Genomic DNA, 13,409 nt, shown 5'->3' with positions numbered 1-13,409 from the left:
TGGTTAGTGTGTCCCTCTTCCAGTCATGGGGTTATCTTGTCAGAAACTGCTCCATAGTGATTTGTTTTTTTAAACAAGCATTTCAGTGGTGCCTTGACCAGAATGGGGACTTAGGGAAAAGTCCCCAGGTGAGGGTGACAGGTGGTATCCAGGAAAAACCTCACTGCTGATGGTGTAAGAATGGCAGAACAATCAAGCCAAATTGCTGCAGTCAGTTAGCTTAGTGGTAAGCGTCATTGTCTTCCAACTACTGACTCCAATCCCGACTGTGTAGCAATTTTGGTGTCTGAGAACCGAAACTACAGGATAGGTGATCATCGATACATACCAATTCTCTCATCTAATCCGTGAATGCATCTTCAACTCTCCAGTTGGACCCTTCAAAGTGGAGATCGTTGAAGCCCAAAAGGGTCCAGTCGGTAAGGAGCTGACTGCCCTGGCTGGATCCGTCACAGCCCTGCAGTGTGTGGCTGACTGCTATCCTGCCTGCTCCATCAGCTGGTTCTACAACGGCAAGATGCTGTCCAGGACCGCCACCATCTCCTTCACACCAGTGACTCCACCCAACCAAGCCGTCCTCCGCTGTGTCGCGTACGACCCTCTGACCATGAAGAACAGCTCTGCGGAGACCACCGTCATCGTTCCTTGTAAGGAGACCTCATAACCTCTCACCCATCACTGGTCATACCAGACCAAATTAGCTTTTTGTAGGTTTAAAAAAACAAAACAAAAGACTGTTCTCAAACCCCGACTGTGTAGCGATGTGGTTAATGTGAGCTGACGTTACATAATTCCCCTTCAATATATACTAATTTCATTAGATGATACCTTTAATTGTGATTGGTACGACCTTACCTAGTGTCTAGGGGTGCTGACCTAACCTAGTCCTAAACATTATGACACGTGGACTGTGAAACTCATTGGATCTTCATGGTATTTGTTATGGTCTCCTAAATAGTAGATCAACACAAAGCTGTCGCATCTAATCCGTGAATACCTGTTGTATTTTCCAGTTGGACCCATCAAAGTCCAGATCGTTGAGGTTAACAAGGGTGCAGTCGGTAAGGAGCTGACGGCCCTGGCTGGATCCGTCACAGCCCTGCAGTGTGTGGCTGACTGCTATCCTGCCTGCTCCATCAGCTGGTTCTACAACGGCAAGATGCTGTCCAGGAACGCCACCATCTCCTTCACACCAGTGACTCCACCCAACCAAGCCGTCCTCCGCTGTGTTGCGTACGACCCTCTGACCATGAAGAACAGCTCTGCGGAGACCACCGTCATCGTTCCTTGTAAGGAAACCCGCTCTCTCTTGTTTATTCCAACATTATCGTATAAGTCATCGGAAACGATGTATCAATATCCACAGAAATGACCATGGACATTATTGTTATGTCGGTAGACATACCTCTTTCACTCTACCGTTTAAAACGGTTCTACAAGTTCCTACATTCTAGTTTGAATCAGACAGCTTTTCGACATCGAACCGCCCAAAATGATGCATTGATATTTTAAAGGCATGTCCAATTCTTGAGCCGCTTCAAAGTTCCTGCTCCTGTTCTCAGACGGCCCAGTGGACGTCGCCATCTCCGGATCGCCTTCTATAGAGGTCGGGGTCAAGGCCTCATTCACGTGCAGCGCCGTCTGCAGCCCGGCCTGCACCTACACCTGGAGCGTGTACGGCTCCCCGGTGAAGGGCAGCTCCATCGACATCACCATCAGCCGCTACGTGGCCACGGAGTCCATCAGCTGCCAGGCGCAGAACATCCTCTCGGGGAAGACCGCCACAGTCAACGATACTCTCACCGTCTCAGGTGCGTGGTCTACGTCCCGTCCGCTCTTAAGGCTTAGTTATGGTTCCACGTCGACGCAATACAAGGGGGTTTACGGACTCATTACGTCCTTGCGGACTCTCCTTGGGTCCGACGCGAGGGCCTGACATTCGCCTCCCAAAAAGTGTAACCTTGGGTCGAGGCGACGCAGCAGAAAGGGCTTTGATTGGTCCGCTCACTAAAACCCGACGCAGAACCACGACTGCTTCGAATCGTCTGCGTGGTCCTTGCGTTGCGTCAACGTGGAACCATAGTCAGCCCTTTACTCGTCCCTTTTACGGGACGAGTAGGTGGTAACGCGTTGCCGGTTACGTCCCACTTAATCAGGGCAGCATGTGGCTTAAGAGGCAGAGCGGGTTGGCTGGTAACCAGAAGTTTGCTAGTTTGATCCCCGGCTCCTCCTATCTGAGTGTCGAGGTGTCCCTGAGCAAAACACCACACCCTGACTGCTCCGACGAGCTGGCTGTCGTCTTGCATGGTTAATACCACTGTCGGTGTGTGAATGTGTTGGTGAATGTGAGGCAGTATTGAAAAACGCTTTGATTGGCCACTGGTTAGAAAAGAGCTATATAAATGCATTACATTTTATGATGCAATATTGTGTTTTATTTATCTTGTTTTCTCCAAGATCCCCATTGGTGTGGATGTTGAGTTGGCGAAGAGAAGCAACATTCAACTTGGAAATCTTTCTGCGATGCAGTGGGCCGTGACAATAGATTATGGTTGTGTATATTTGGTAATTATTCTATGGTTGTTGTTTCTATAAGATGCAAACATGATTCTAGCAACAGCACTCTATTGAAGTATCCGTCCCCAAACCGACCGATACCTTTTCAGTTTCATGATATATAAGCCAAACTATGCAATCTCTAATAAATCTTTGGAGTCAATGCTGTTGCCTATACTGAGCCGGTCTATCTGTCATCGTTCTTATCAACTGACATTAGTGATACGATTGTTCAACTGCATTAACCTTTACGGTAATGCTGAATGTAATACGCCTTTATTTACCGTTCAGCTCAGACTCCTTTAAACAAAAGAGATGGATTCCAAAGTTTGACTCCAGTTCAGTGTTTTATTTGAAAACTTTACTATTGTCCAGTCGAGTATGCAAGCTGTTCTCACGCAAAGGAAAAACACATCAAAATGAACTTTTCAAGTGGGCCCAACATAAAGGAGAAAGTAGCAAAGACAGCGAGCCACTGACAGTTGAAATGCTAATCAATACGTTCAATCTTGCCAACGGGAAAGTCCAGCTCTTGCATAACAAACCTATGTGTGAACAACACTACAGTAGAATACAGAAAAGCAAGTTGCATTGTTGCCAAAGTTGTTGTTAAAGCTTGTGGTGACCACAGGTCAATTCCGTTTGATACCCGTTGTCATAGGGTCAGACGTCATATTTCTTTCGCAGGGTTTTCAAAGCGCCTTTTTCCAAGGGAGCTTGTTGGAGGAAATCAAACAGTTCCCGGAGAACTGAATAAAGAAAAGATAAATACGACAATAAATAAAAACGTAAACACTCATTCATGATTTTGTCAACAATTGATGGAAATGGGGGGGAGGGTATGTAAATATGTTGTTTGAGAAATTGTAAATATTACCTTTCTTCTCTGCCGAAGACATGAACATAATGGCCATGTCGAATCTCCGCACACTGGCCAGATTTGTGAGGATTCCCAGTATGAGTGCTGGTGTTTCATTCCTGCAGAAGAGCCAACGTTTCATTCACTTTACACCCTTCGTACCCAGCATGACATGATGCATGTCACCATCCTGTACTTTGCTTGAACCTCTGCATTTCCTGTTTACTGACTTAATATTATAAATATCTTAATTGATAAATGAGCACTGGTTAGATGAGACATGCTGCAGGATATGGACCAGACCTTAAATAAAAGAATTCTGAATGATAATAATAATAATAATAATTGCAGATACAGTCTCCTTTCTCTCCAGCTGCATCCTAAATTGATCCTAGATATGTTAAGATGCACTGAGGTTCAATCTCAGGCAGAACAGCATCTTGTCTTCATGACTCACTTGGTGTAGAACTCCAGCAGGGTCTTCAGGATCTGGTTGAGGAGGTCAGATTCCAGAGAGTTCTGGAAGATCTTGGCGTATGCTGCCGGCTCCATTTGCTAGAAAAACAGTGAGTTAGTTGGTTAAAACGGTTTAAGCCTCTCTTCGACTGAGTGCTGGGGTGCTGTTCGCCTCGCTCTCTTACTCCCCCGGTCTCTCTCCATCAATATGGGCCTCTTACTTTATGATGACTTGTCTCCAACACTTTTATTGTCTCTAACATTTAAACAATCTGCATTTCCTGTGAGCGCGAGCACACCTGTGCTTGCACCATTTCATTATTAAGTATTTAATTGGAATTTAACCATCTGAAAGTCTAAGGCGTTAGATCTATTGAGGATAGGTGTAGACCTGATGGAACCATTAAACACTACTATATCCACTCCAGCACTCGTCCCCAGGGCCCCTACCCTGAGGTATCTCTGGCCCCTACCGTGGGGTATCTGTGGCCCCTAATACCCTGAGGTATCTGTGGCCCCTAATACCCTGAGGTATCTGTGGCCCCTAATACCCTGAGGTATCTGTGGCCCCTAATACCCTGAGGTATCTTTGGCCCCTAATACCCTGAGGTATCTGTGGCCCCTAATACCCTGAGGTATCTTTGGCCCCTACCCTGAGGTATCTTTGGCCCCTACCCTGAGGTATCTGTAGATCTGTTGGGGCTGATGAGGGCCGATGGTCCGGAGGTCTGCCTCAAACTGGTAGCTGTTGGTGGCCGGCGCAGGTAACAGCTCCGTCGGGTCAATGGACGACCTGACGGAGCTGGGGGCGGTGGCGGCGGTGGTGGTGGTGGTGGCGGTGCTGGTGGTGGGGGTGGGGGCTGCTGGGACACGAGCGGAAGGGTCCGGTCTCGTGACGTCACCCCCCGGAGCACTCCTGACCAATAGATGAACAGAGCTCGTCAAGAAACGACCAATGACGGCTTTGGACGCAAAAATGATAATAGGACTTCATAAGACTAAAATGTAAAGCTGCAAAAGGTATGTTTTCTCATTAGCAGCCTCTAGTGGCTTGAGTCGTAGCTACTGCTATATTATTCTCAGCCATGGCCAGAAGCATTTCAGACATAAAAGGGGTCATAGAGAACCATTCCCTGGATGGATTGACTCCTGGATGGCAGCATTTCATTCTTAAGACACGTTCTAGTTCGGATCCTTCTTTAATGGCTTCAGTGGTAAAGTGCCATGGGACAGGTTTAAAACCCTGCTGCTCACAGAAGCCCATGGACGAGGTGAAGAAGCGTCCGACATACCGTGCCGCCGTCTGTGTCGGGACGTCCGATATCTCCTCGATCTTAAGGACCTTGGCGCTGGGGGAGGTGGAGAGTGGCGAGGCCTGGTCTCCGGCCTCCTTCGACTGGCCCTTGCTCTGGCCTGGGTACCAGGAGGGGTCCTGGGGCCCCGAGCCCGACGGGACCCCCGGCGAGACCTGGTCCGGGAAGGGAACGTCTCCCCCCACCTCCTCGATGTCAATCCTCCTCAGGGGCTTCTGTGGATTATTTATCAAGTTATAAAAGGGGAGGGCAGGATTGATGTTGTGATTATTACACAAAACTATTTGGAATATGAATATTCCGAAATGTTATTTTTAAGGTTATAAAATGGGCCAGATGTGGTTGTGATTGAAACACAAAGCTATTTGGAATATGAATATTCCCAAATGTCCCATATGGAATACATATTGTTTGGGTACAGGAGGCACGGTGGGACAGCGTGGTGGAGACTCACGGTGGAGCGGAGGTGTGCCGGTTTCTCCACGGGCTGGACCGTGCGTCTGGGAGCGTCGTCCTCCGTTCCCAGGAGGCCGGACGTTCCGGTCTCCTTAAGAGGACGCGCACAAGGACTACGTTTAAAACACAGTCCACTTATTTCTACTGGGCGTTCACATGTAGGCACAGAAGGTCAGATTGCTTGTAGCGTTGTGATGATTTCCTGTTCCTGCAAGGGATGCCCTACAAAAACGATTAGATTAATAATTATTAACAATTGCGACATACGATTTTTATTTTCCGGAGCTCGTTCAGCGCTTGCTTGTTTCCGGGTTCGAGGTTCAGCAGATCCTGGAAGTCTGCAAAAGGGAACATACGACATACAGGTGTATTCAATAAAGGGTTCTGTACGGCTGTTCCATTGAAGATGAGGACCATCCACCCGTGAAGGCAGTACCTCGCTCGGCCTCCCGCAGCTTCCCCAGAGCCAGACGGGCCGTGCCTCTGCGGGCGAAGGCCTTGGAGTAGGTGCTGTCCAGGGAGAGGGCCCTGCCGCAGTCCTCCTCGGCCTGCTTGTACCTGGAGGAGGAGGAGGAGGAGGAGGAGGAGGAGGAGGAGGAGGAGGAGGAGGAGGAGGAAGAGGAGGAGCACAGGTAATGTTGGTAGATTTTCTGGGACGTTTCTATGCAGGTGAGTTTTCTACAGGGCCAAGTTTCTATACAGTTAAGACAACAAACTTACTGTACAGGTGAGTTCACACACACAAGTGAGTTTCCATACAGCTGAGTTCACATACAGGTGAGTTCACATACAGGTGAGTCCCCATACAGGTCAGTTTCCATACAGGTGAGTTCACATACAGGTCAGTTTCCATACAGGTGAGTCCCATACAGGTCAGTTTCGCCCATACATGTCAGTTTCCCATACAGGTCAGTTTCCCATACAGGTGAGTCCCCATACAGGTGAGTCCCCATACAGGTGAGTCCCCCATACAGGTCAGTTTCCCATACAGGTGAGTCCCCATACAGGTGAGTCCCCATACAGGTGAGTCTCCCATACAGGTCAGTTTCCCATACAGGCGAGTCTCCACACAGCCAGAGCTGCCTCCTACCTCTCCAGCTTGAGGTAGGCCATGGCTCTGTTGGCGGGCAGGAGGGCGTTGGTAGGGTCGGCCTCCATGCCTCCGGTGTAGCAGTCCAGCGCCGCCTCGTACTTCCCCTCTTTGAAGTACGCGTTGCCCTGGAGACCATAGTCATAGCAACGAATCAGTACTGAGAGCTTCGGTAACACTTTCCAATCAGGGTATATTAACTATAGTTAATGCGGTAATTAGCATTAATAAGCATTAACTTACAGTTAATAACGAGTTAGCTATGAGTCTAGTAATCATTAACCAATGGTGTTTACGTTAACTAAGATATTAATTTATACATTATTTAAAAGGGTTAGAGTTAGTGCACACCCTAACCGCTATGCTCATGCATTTTAATAATGCTTATTCATTAATAAAGTTGTTATCTATCTACCTTATTACTACTTTAACTTATGTTTATTAAGGTACTCTTATTGTGAAGAGTTATCAGAGTTCCTAAGACAACACCAGCTTAGCTTCATACGGGTCATAATAGAATAGGTTTACAAAACAACAGCATCAATCTACGGCACACGGGTAAACCCACTCTGTCTTTCTGCATCACCGCCTCTTGTCTCTTCTGCTGCTCCTCCAGACGTTTCTGCTGCTGGGGGTCCATCACCACCGGGGCCTCCTCTGGGGGGGCGACCTGGCTCGAGACGTCCGTGCCGCGGTCCGCTATGACCTACAGACACGACATGGAGAACATGGCCATGAGTGAGGAGAGAGGGGAGGGGACACAACAGGGGTGACCTAACTAACAGGAATATAAAACAACGTCACCTTCTTTATTTTCTTCACTTCCGTCTTCGCGCCGGCGTTCCCGGGATCGAGCTTCAGAACAGTTTCGTAATCTGTCGATGAAGGATACGAGGCGGGTGAGCAGGTTTAGTCACACACTGCGATCGTAAAAACAGCCGTGGAGGTAGGAACCAGGGGGCCTCCTCTTAGGTAGGAATGCAGGGGAGTCCCACCTTCCAAGGCCGGGTCGTACTTCTCCAGGGCGAACCGGGCCGCCCCTCTGCGGGCGAAGGCTTTGAAGTAGTTGCTGTCCAACGCGATCGCCAGGTTGCAGTCGGACTCGGCCACTGAAAACCTAACCACAGCAGGGTAATGAATCAGGGAATGCCCAAACAGATAGAGTTTGTCGAGTGTCACTTGGCTTGGGCACAAGGCACGTTACTCATACACACGTGGATCTGTTATAACACTGTACATCTATCGTTAACCGGTGTAGCTACCTCTTGCATGTTACGTCACAGTCGTGCACGTTATAGTAACAGCGATACTATGACAAGCAGAATCCCAAAGCGTTACGTATAACGTAACAAAGCCTGAGTACGGTGTTATTGTGTGGCTCCTTCTCATGCCATGTTTGTGACGTGGGAAGGACCTACTTTTTGAGTCGGTGGAAGCAGGAGGCCCGGTTTGTGGGGAGGACGGGGTTGTAGGGGTCAGCGCTCATCCCTCGGGTGTAACACTCAACGGCGTCGTCGTACTTCCCCTCTCTGAACAGCGCGTTACCCTGAAAGTGGTCTTCAATAATCAATAAGGACTCCCGGCTGAGCGCTGGTGGTGGATTCAAATCCCCATTGCAATGGTGTAGCAGTAGATATCCCACCCAAGTACGATCCTGTGACTGTCCCCCTACATAAAAGCGTTGGCCAAATGAGTAGATAGTAGATTTTACATTTCAGTTTACATTTAGAGGTGACATATTATACAACCAGGTGTGAGTGTGAAGTGTCAGAAGAGGAAGATTCTCAAAACGTCTTGCAACGGCTAATCACACTCACACCTGGCTGGTATAATATGTCACCTTTAAGTAAACTTAAGAGTTTACACCGGTCCGCACCGGGGGAGGATCTGGGTGTCTGAAGGGGTTTGGACTCGGTACCTTCTCTTTCTCAGACAGCGCCAGGCTACGGTCCACTGCCGCTGTGGCGTCCTCAGAGTCGGAGTCCGAGCCGCCCGCTGGACTCTCTTCCTTATCGACGGCGGACAGAGCCTTGTCCTGTCACCACCGGAACACACAGCTTATTAAAAGGTGTGGGTCGACTCATTTGTTGTGTGAAGAATTGTAGTTTTGAAAAAGTTTTTTACCACATCAAATTTGTCCCATGCTTTATAGTCGAAGGCGTTAATTCTCGCCGTATCTTTGGGTTCGTCCGTCTTCGGCTGACTGTTCTCCTCGGACGGTTTGGTCTTCCTCCTCTTCTTTTTGAAATCTTTGTTACGCACAGGGGGTAGATTATTCTGCCACAACAGAAACGTGTTAGTGCGTTGCCCTCGGGACTGAGGGGACAGGAAGGAGCCAGCCTGATACACGGAGGTTATATGAAATATGTTAGATAAAAGGTTCCTACCTGGTTCTCCTCGCAGCGTCCCGTTCTCAGCTCCTCGTCTTTCCTCTTCATGTCTGTCTCCCAGCCGTTCATCTCTCTCATGAAAGTTTGCAGATCGTCCGCATTCTGGCGCATTTGAAGTTGTAACTCGATTGCTTTGTTTGCGCCGGACATGTTTTCCTAGAAGATACATATAAAACCAAAACGAATGAGAGGTCAGTCAAACTATTTATTGAGAAAAGAGAGAGTGGTCCTTCCAGAAAGATGGGGACGAACAGGGTTCTAGAACGGGGACTTCTTCACTTCCGGGAACTGACGTGTGGAATACACTAAAACACACACATACACGTACATCAGCCCGAAATGTGAACTTATAGAACTCACCTAGGAAGCTTAACGGCTGACAATGAAAGTGAAACACATGTGTCAACAGCCCTGCTCCGTGTTGACATACGGCGCCATGACAGCGAACTCCCAGCAGCCTTTGCGGCTCCTCCTACGTAGTAAGGGGTCGACAACATAAAATAAGCATTTTGTTTACAGTTTTTAAATATATTTATATATCAATGTATTGAAATGTATTAATATCGATGCCCCTCTGAATACAATTATTTCATTATTTTCCGACTGATTTAAATTGTTTTACGGAAAAACAGAACTTTGACCTATGACGTGAGAGATAAAAACAACAGAGATGACCTCTCTCCCCGGCTAGCCTCACTCACTCACCTAACACTTCTGCCTGAAAAATCACCCATTTATGATATAATCACGATCAGATGAAATGGATCAAACCAAACAGGATGACGACTATGGATACAACCTTTTCCCTGACAGAAACACCGCAAAATCCAAGAAGGCTTTCATTACTCAAAGCCTGTTCACATTCAATCACAAGTGCCAGGTCATGTTACAGTTCGCGATGGAAACCAGTAAGTATAGCGGATCAGTAATTGTCATCAGACAGCGGTATAACACATGGGGAGGTCTGTGTTAGCTCCGTGGCTAAAGCTCACTGTGTGCATTGACAGCCACACTGTCGTCTTTGGCTTTAGCCTATGCTAGCTAACTTAGCATGTCGTTTCCAGGTCTTAACCAGCTTAATTTTAATACTTGCCATGTCGTTCTGTCTTTTCTTGCTTCAGGTCCATATGCAAAGCTGCTTCTTAGTGCCATGAAAAGTTCTGGATGGTAAATACATTTTTTCTCTTTCTGTGTGTGTGTGTGTGTGTGTGTGTGAAATTGTTATTCTGCAATTGTTAATGTCGCTTTTTAACAGATTTTCCATTCTACATTTGTATTATCTTTGTTTCTTGACTTTCTGTCCTCAGCAGATCACTTAATGTTAGCCTAATACTCTGCTGCATTTGATTTGACATGACATTTTTAATACACATTCTTAACGTTGTTTTGTCTTCTTCAAACAGTACAGTATATAAAGACCGGCACTTTTCCTGTGAAGATTGCGATGGCAGTGTCAGTGGTGGCTTTGACGCAAATTCGTCTCAAGTAAGATCCTTTTTAAAAGTAATAAATCATATCCAAAGAGATGTGATGTGGACAAAGAGATCAATTGTACAGAGCATGGTGAGATGTGCTGCAGGGCAATGTATTTTTAGCGTCAAGATTTGTAGCTGTAGTGTGAGCTATTTTTTATCAACTTGGTGTCAGATTCCTAAACACAAATACATGGACGACGCTACTAATACACGGTACTATTTTGTACCGCAAGAAATAACATTTAGACAATGAACCACTTCATTAAAATATATTCGGAGCGCCACGGTGGCTCCTCGGATAGAGCTGGTTAAGGCTTGGTCGAACCCGGGTCCTGAACTTGGCGACCCAGGTTTGATTCCTGCCTGTGGTCCTTTGCTGCATGGACGTTGTAGAGACATTGGTTTCGCATAGGAGCATGCAACCTTGCAACTACTCTTAGCTTCTTGTAGGGGAGGCGACGTAGAGGCTGTCTTCTCCCCCCCCCCCTTTGCTGCATGTCCTCCCCTCTAGCTCCCATACCTTCCCGTCTACCTCACGCTGTCATAAAGCATAAAAATACAAAAATGAACCTTTTAAAACATAGCTTCGCTATTTCTTTGCAACGTCTGTCACCTCGTTTTGCTTCCAGATCGTTCTGTGTCAGAACAACATTCACCAGCAGGCCCATATGAACCGAGTGGTGACCCACGAGCTCATCCACGCCTTCGACCACTGCCGAGCCCACGTGGACTGGTTCAACAACTACCGGCACCTGGCCTGCTCCGAGGTGAGGCCTGCTGGGGTCCCGCCGCCCGGGCGCTGGGCTTGAACTGTGACGTGGGATCCATGGAACCGTCCACGGAAACTGTGCAGCTTTAATGCTCAATGTGATCGCTCTCTTTTGCAAAGCTTTGTTATTGGAAATTGCGGTGGGCAAGCCAGCTGTGTGTGTGTGTGTGTGTGTGTGTGTGTGTGTGTGTGTGTGTGTGTGTGTGTGTGTGTGTGTGTGTGTGTGTGTGTGTGTGTGTGTGTGTGTGTGTGATTGTATAGATAGCTCCTTCAGCATTTCAAAATTGTCACCCAAATATAGTGATTTGGATACTTTTCTTTTTTGCAGATCCGTGCAGCTAACCTCAGTGGAGACTGCTCCTTCAGCAGTGAGATTAACAGGTTTAACTTCGGCTTGAAGAACCACCGCCAGGTACGCCTTGTTGTCATTCATTGTGTATGGAAGAAAGGGACCACGCTTCAGTTATAGAGTTAAAGTAACAGGAGGGAGTAACGTCTCTGAATGGGACTTCTATTTGAATCCTCTCACTCTTTAGGACCATAGGACCATTCCAACTTACAATACATTGCAATACAATGCAACCAAATGCAGGAACGATACTAAATGATTTGTATCAGAATACATTACAACAGGCCCACATTATACGACGACATTTACAATTAGATTTAGGGAATTTAGCAAACACTTTTATCCAAAGGGACCTACAATAAGTACATTTGTCAGGTGAAAGAGAAACAATATATCTGTCGCTACGGTAAGGATGTTCGTAGAACCATGTGCCAAGCACTAACAATCGCTAGGTCAACCCAAGATGATACACGGTGCAAAGTACTATTTCTAAGTGCAAGGATGTACAACACACAATAAGTGCCGGCAGCCCCTACATGCTAGTAATGGTAGTGAATCTGTTCGGCTCAGCCACAACTAAATCGATTTTTGTTTTCCTCTCATTCTCTGCGTCTCCCCCCGCCTCCATCTCCCCCCTCTCCCCCTGTCTCTCCCCCTCTCCCCCGTCACCCCCTCTCACCCGTCTCCCAGGAGTGCGTCCGGGGCCGCGCCCTGCGCTCCATCCTCGCCGTCCGGAAGATCAGCCACGAGGAGGCGGGAAAGATCGTGGACGAGGTGTTCGACAGCTGCTTCAACGACACCGCCCCGTTCGGCCGCATCCCCCACACCAACAAGGACGCCAAGTTCGCCACCAGACACTACGAGAGCCGAGACCGATACTACGCTAACGTCTAACGCTAACGCCGCCGCCGCAGCGCGCTAATTTTAACACATTCTCCGAGGGTGCTTTGTACAAAGAGACGCTAAGAGGGGTGATCGGCGAGGCGGGAAGAGGCCCGGCGGATGGGACTGTTGATCGGGGGGGCTAAAGTGGTCACCCCGAGAGAGGCGGTTGGAAGGGGGAGTCTGAAGGGTGAAGATGTGTTGGGAAGGAGGGGGGTGTGATTCCCCTTAAAGGAGCGGTTTTTGTCAGCAGGTTTTAACGTTGAGTGAAGCTAATATTGGAACGGAGCCATGTCGGGCCGCTCCAGCTCAAGTTCTCAGAGATTTGTGATTGTCTTTTATTACTGCATTTTTTTTTTGCTCCTCCTCCAGTGACAACATTGACTTTCTTGTAAATAGAGAAGATTTATGTGAGTTAAATATTGATTTCTATAATTTTTTTTTCATTAATTTCGCCCCCCTCCCCCCGCCCGATTTGGTTGCGTTGGCCGTGCGCCTACGATTTGTGCACACCAATGCGTTTTCAAGATTAAAAGTGAAGGTTTTACCAAAACGAAACGCATTACAAATGTCTTAATTTATTAAAATATGGAGCATTGAGTAGTTTATATTTGAGAGTGACACATTCATTAGTTAAAGACGGGATAAAATCGCTCCAGAGGAGATTTCGACACAATGGAGCCAACTGAAGTGAAATTAGTGAATTAGCACATTTTGAACTGGGTGGATGTCAAGGGACGTATTTAACTTTGAAAACTTCCCCTGCACTGTGTGACCCCTAAGCACCCCATACAGCTTTTTTTAATTAGCCACT

At 47.5% G+C, this 13,409-nt stretch overlaps 2 protein-coding genes across 2 annotated transcripts; one reads left to right on the top strand and one right to left on the bottom strand.

Moving 5' to 3' along the window:
- Window positions 1–2,929: 2,929 nt before the first annotated feature.
- On the bottom strand, window positions 2,930–9,563 carry rpap3 (RNA polymerase II associated protein 3). The gene is made up of 17 exons (XM_079734966.1): window positions 9,481–9,563; window positions 9,118–9,276; window positions 8,855–9,007; window positions 8,649–8,765; window positions 8,149–8,276; window positions 7,726–7,847; window positions 7,535–7,605; window positions 7,299–7,436; window positions 6,731–6,858; window positions 6,077–6,198; window positions 5,908–5,978; window positions 5,639–5,731; window positions 5,164–5,399; window positions 4,547–4,787; window positions 3,873–3,970; window positions 3,434–3,534; window positions 2,930–3,305 (listed from the first exon to the last, which is right to left on the bottom strand). Exons 2-17 carry the CDS (start codon window positions 9,268–9,270, stop codon window positions 3,220–3,222), a joined length of 2,058 nt encoding a protein of 685 aa, XP_079591092.1. The 5' UTR covers window positions 9,271–9,276; window positions 9,481–9,563; the 3' UTR covers window positions 2,930–3,219.
- A 237-nt stretch (window positions 9,564–9,800) lies between these two features.
- On the top strand, window positions 9,801–13,153 carry atp23 (ATP23 metallopeptidase and ATP synthase assembly factor homolog). The gene is made up of 6 exons (XM_079734069.1): window positions 9,801–10,028; window positions 10,242–10,287; window positions 10,524–10,605; window positions 11,225–11,362; window positions 11,693–11,776; window positions 12,404–13,153. Exons 1-6 carry the CDS (start codon window positions 9,881–9,883, stop codon window positions 12,605–12,607), a joined length of 702 nt encoding a protein of 233 aa, XP_079590195.1. The 5' UTR covers window positions 9,801–9,880; the 3' UTR covers window positions 12,608–13,153.
- The last annotated feature ends 256 nt before the right edge of the window (window positions 13,154–13,409 follow it).

This window comes from Pollachius pollachius, assembly GCF_949987615.1.
Source record: "Pollachius pollachius genome assembly, chromosome: 4".
NCBI lineage: Eukaryota > Metazoa > Chordata > Actinopteri > Gadiformes > Gadidae > Pollachius > Pollachius pollachius.
Note: the sequence above shows the minus strand (reverse complement) of the source record. Positions and strands in the feature narration are given on the sequence as shown.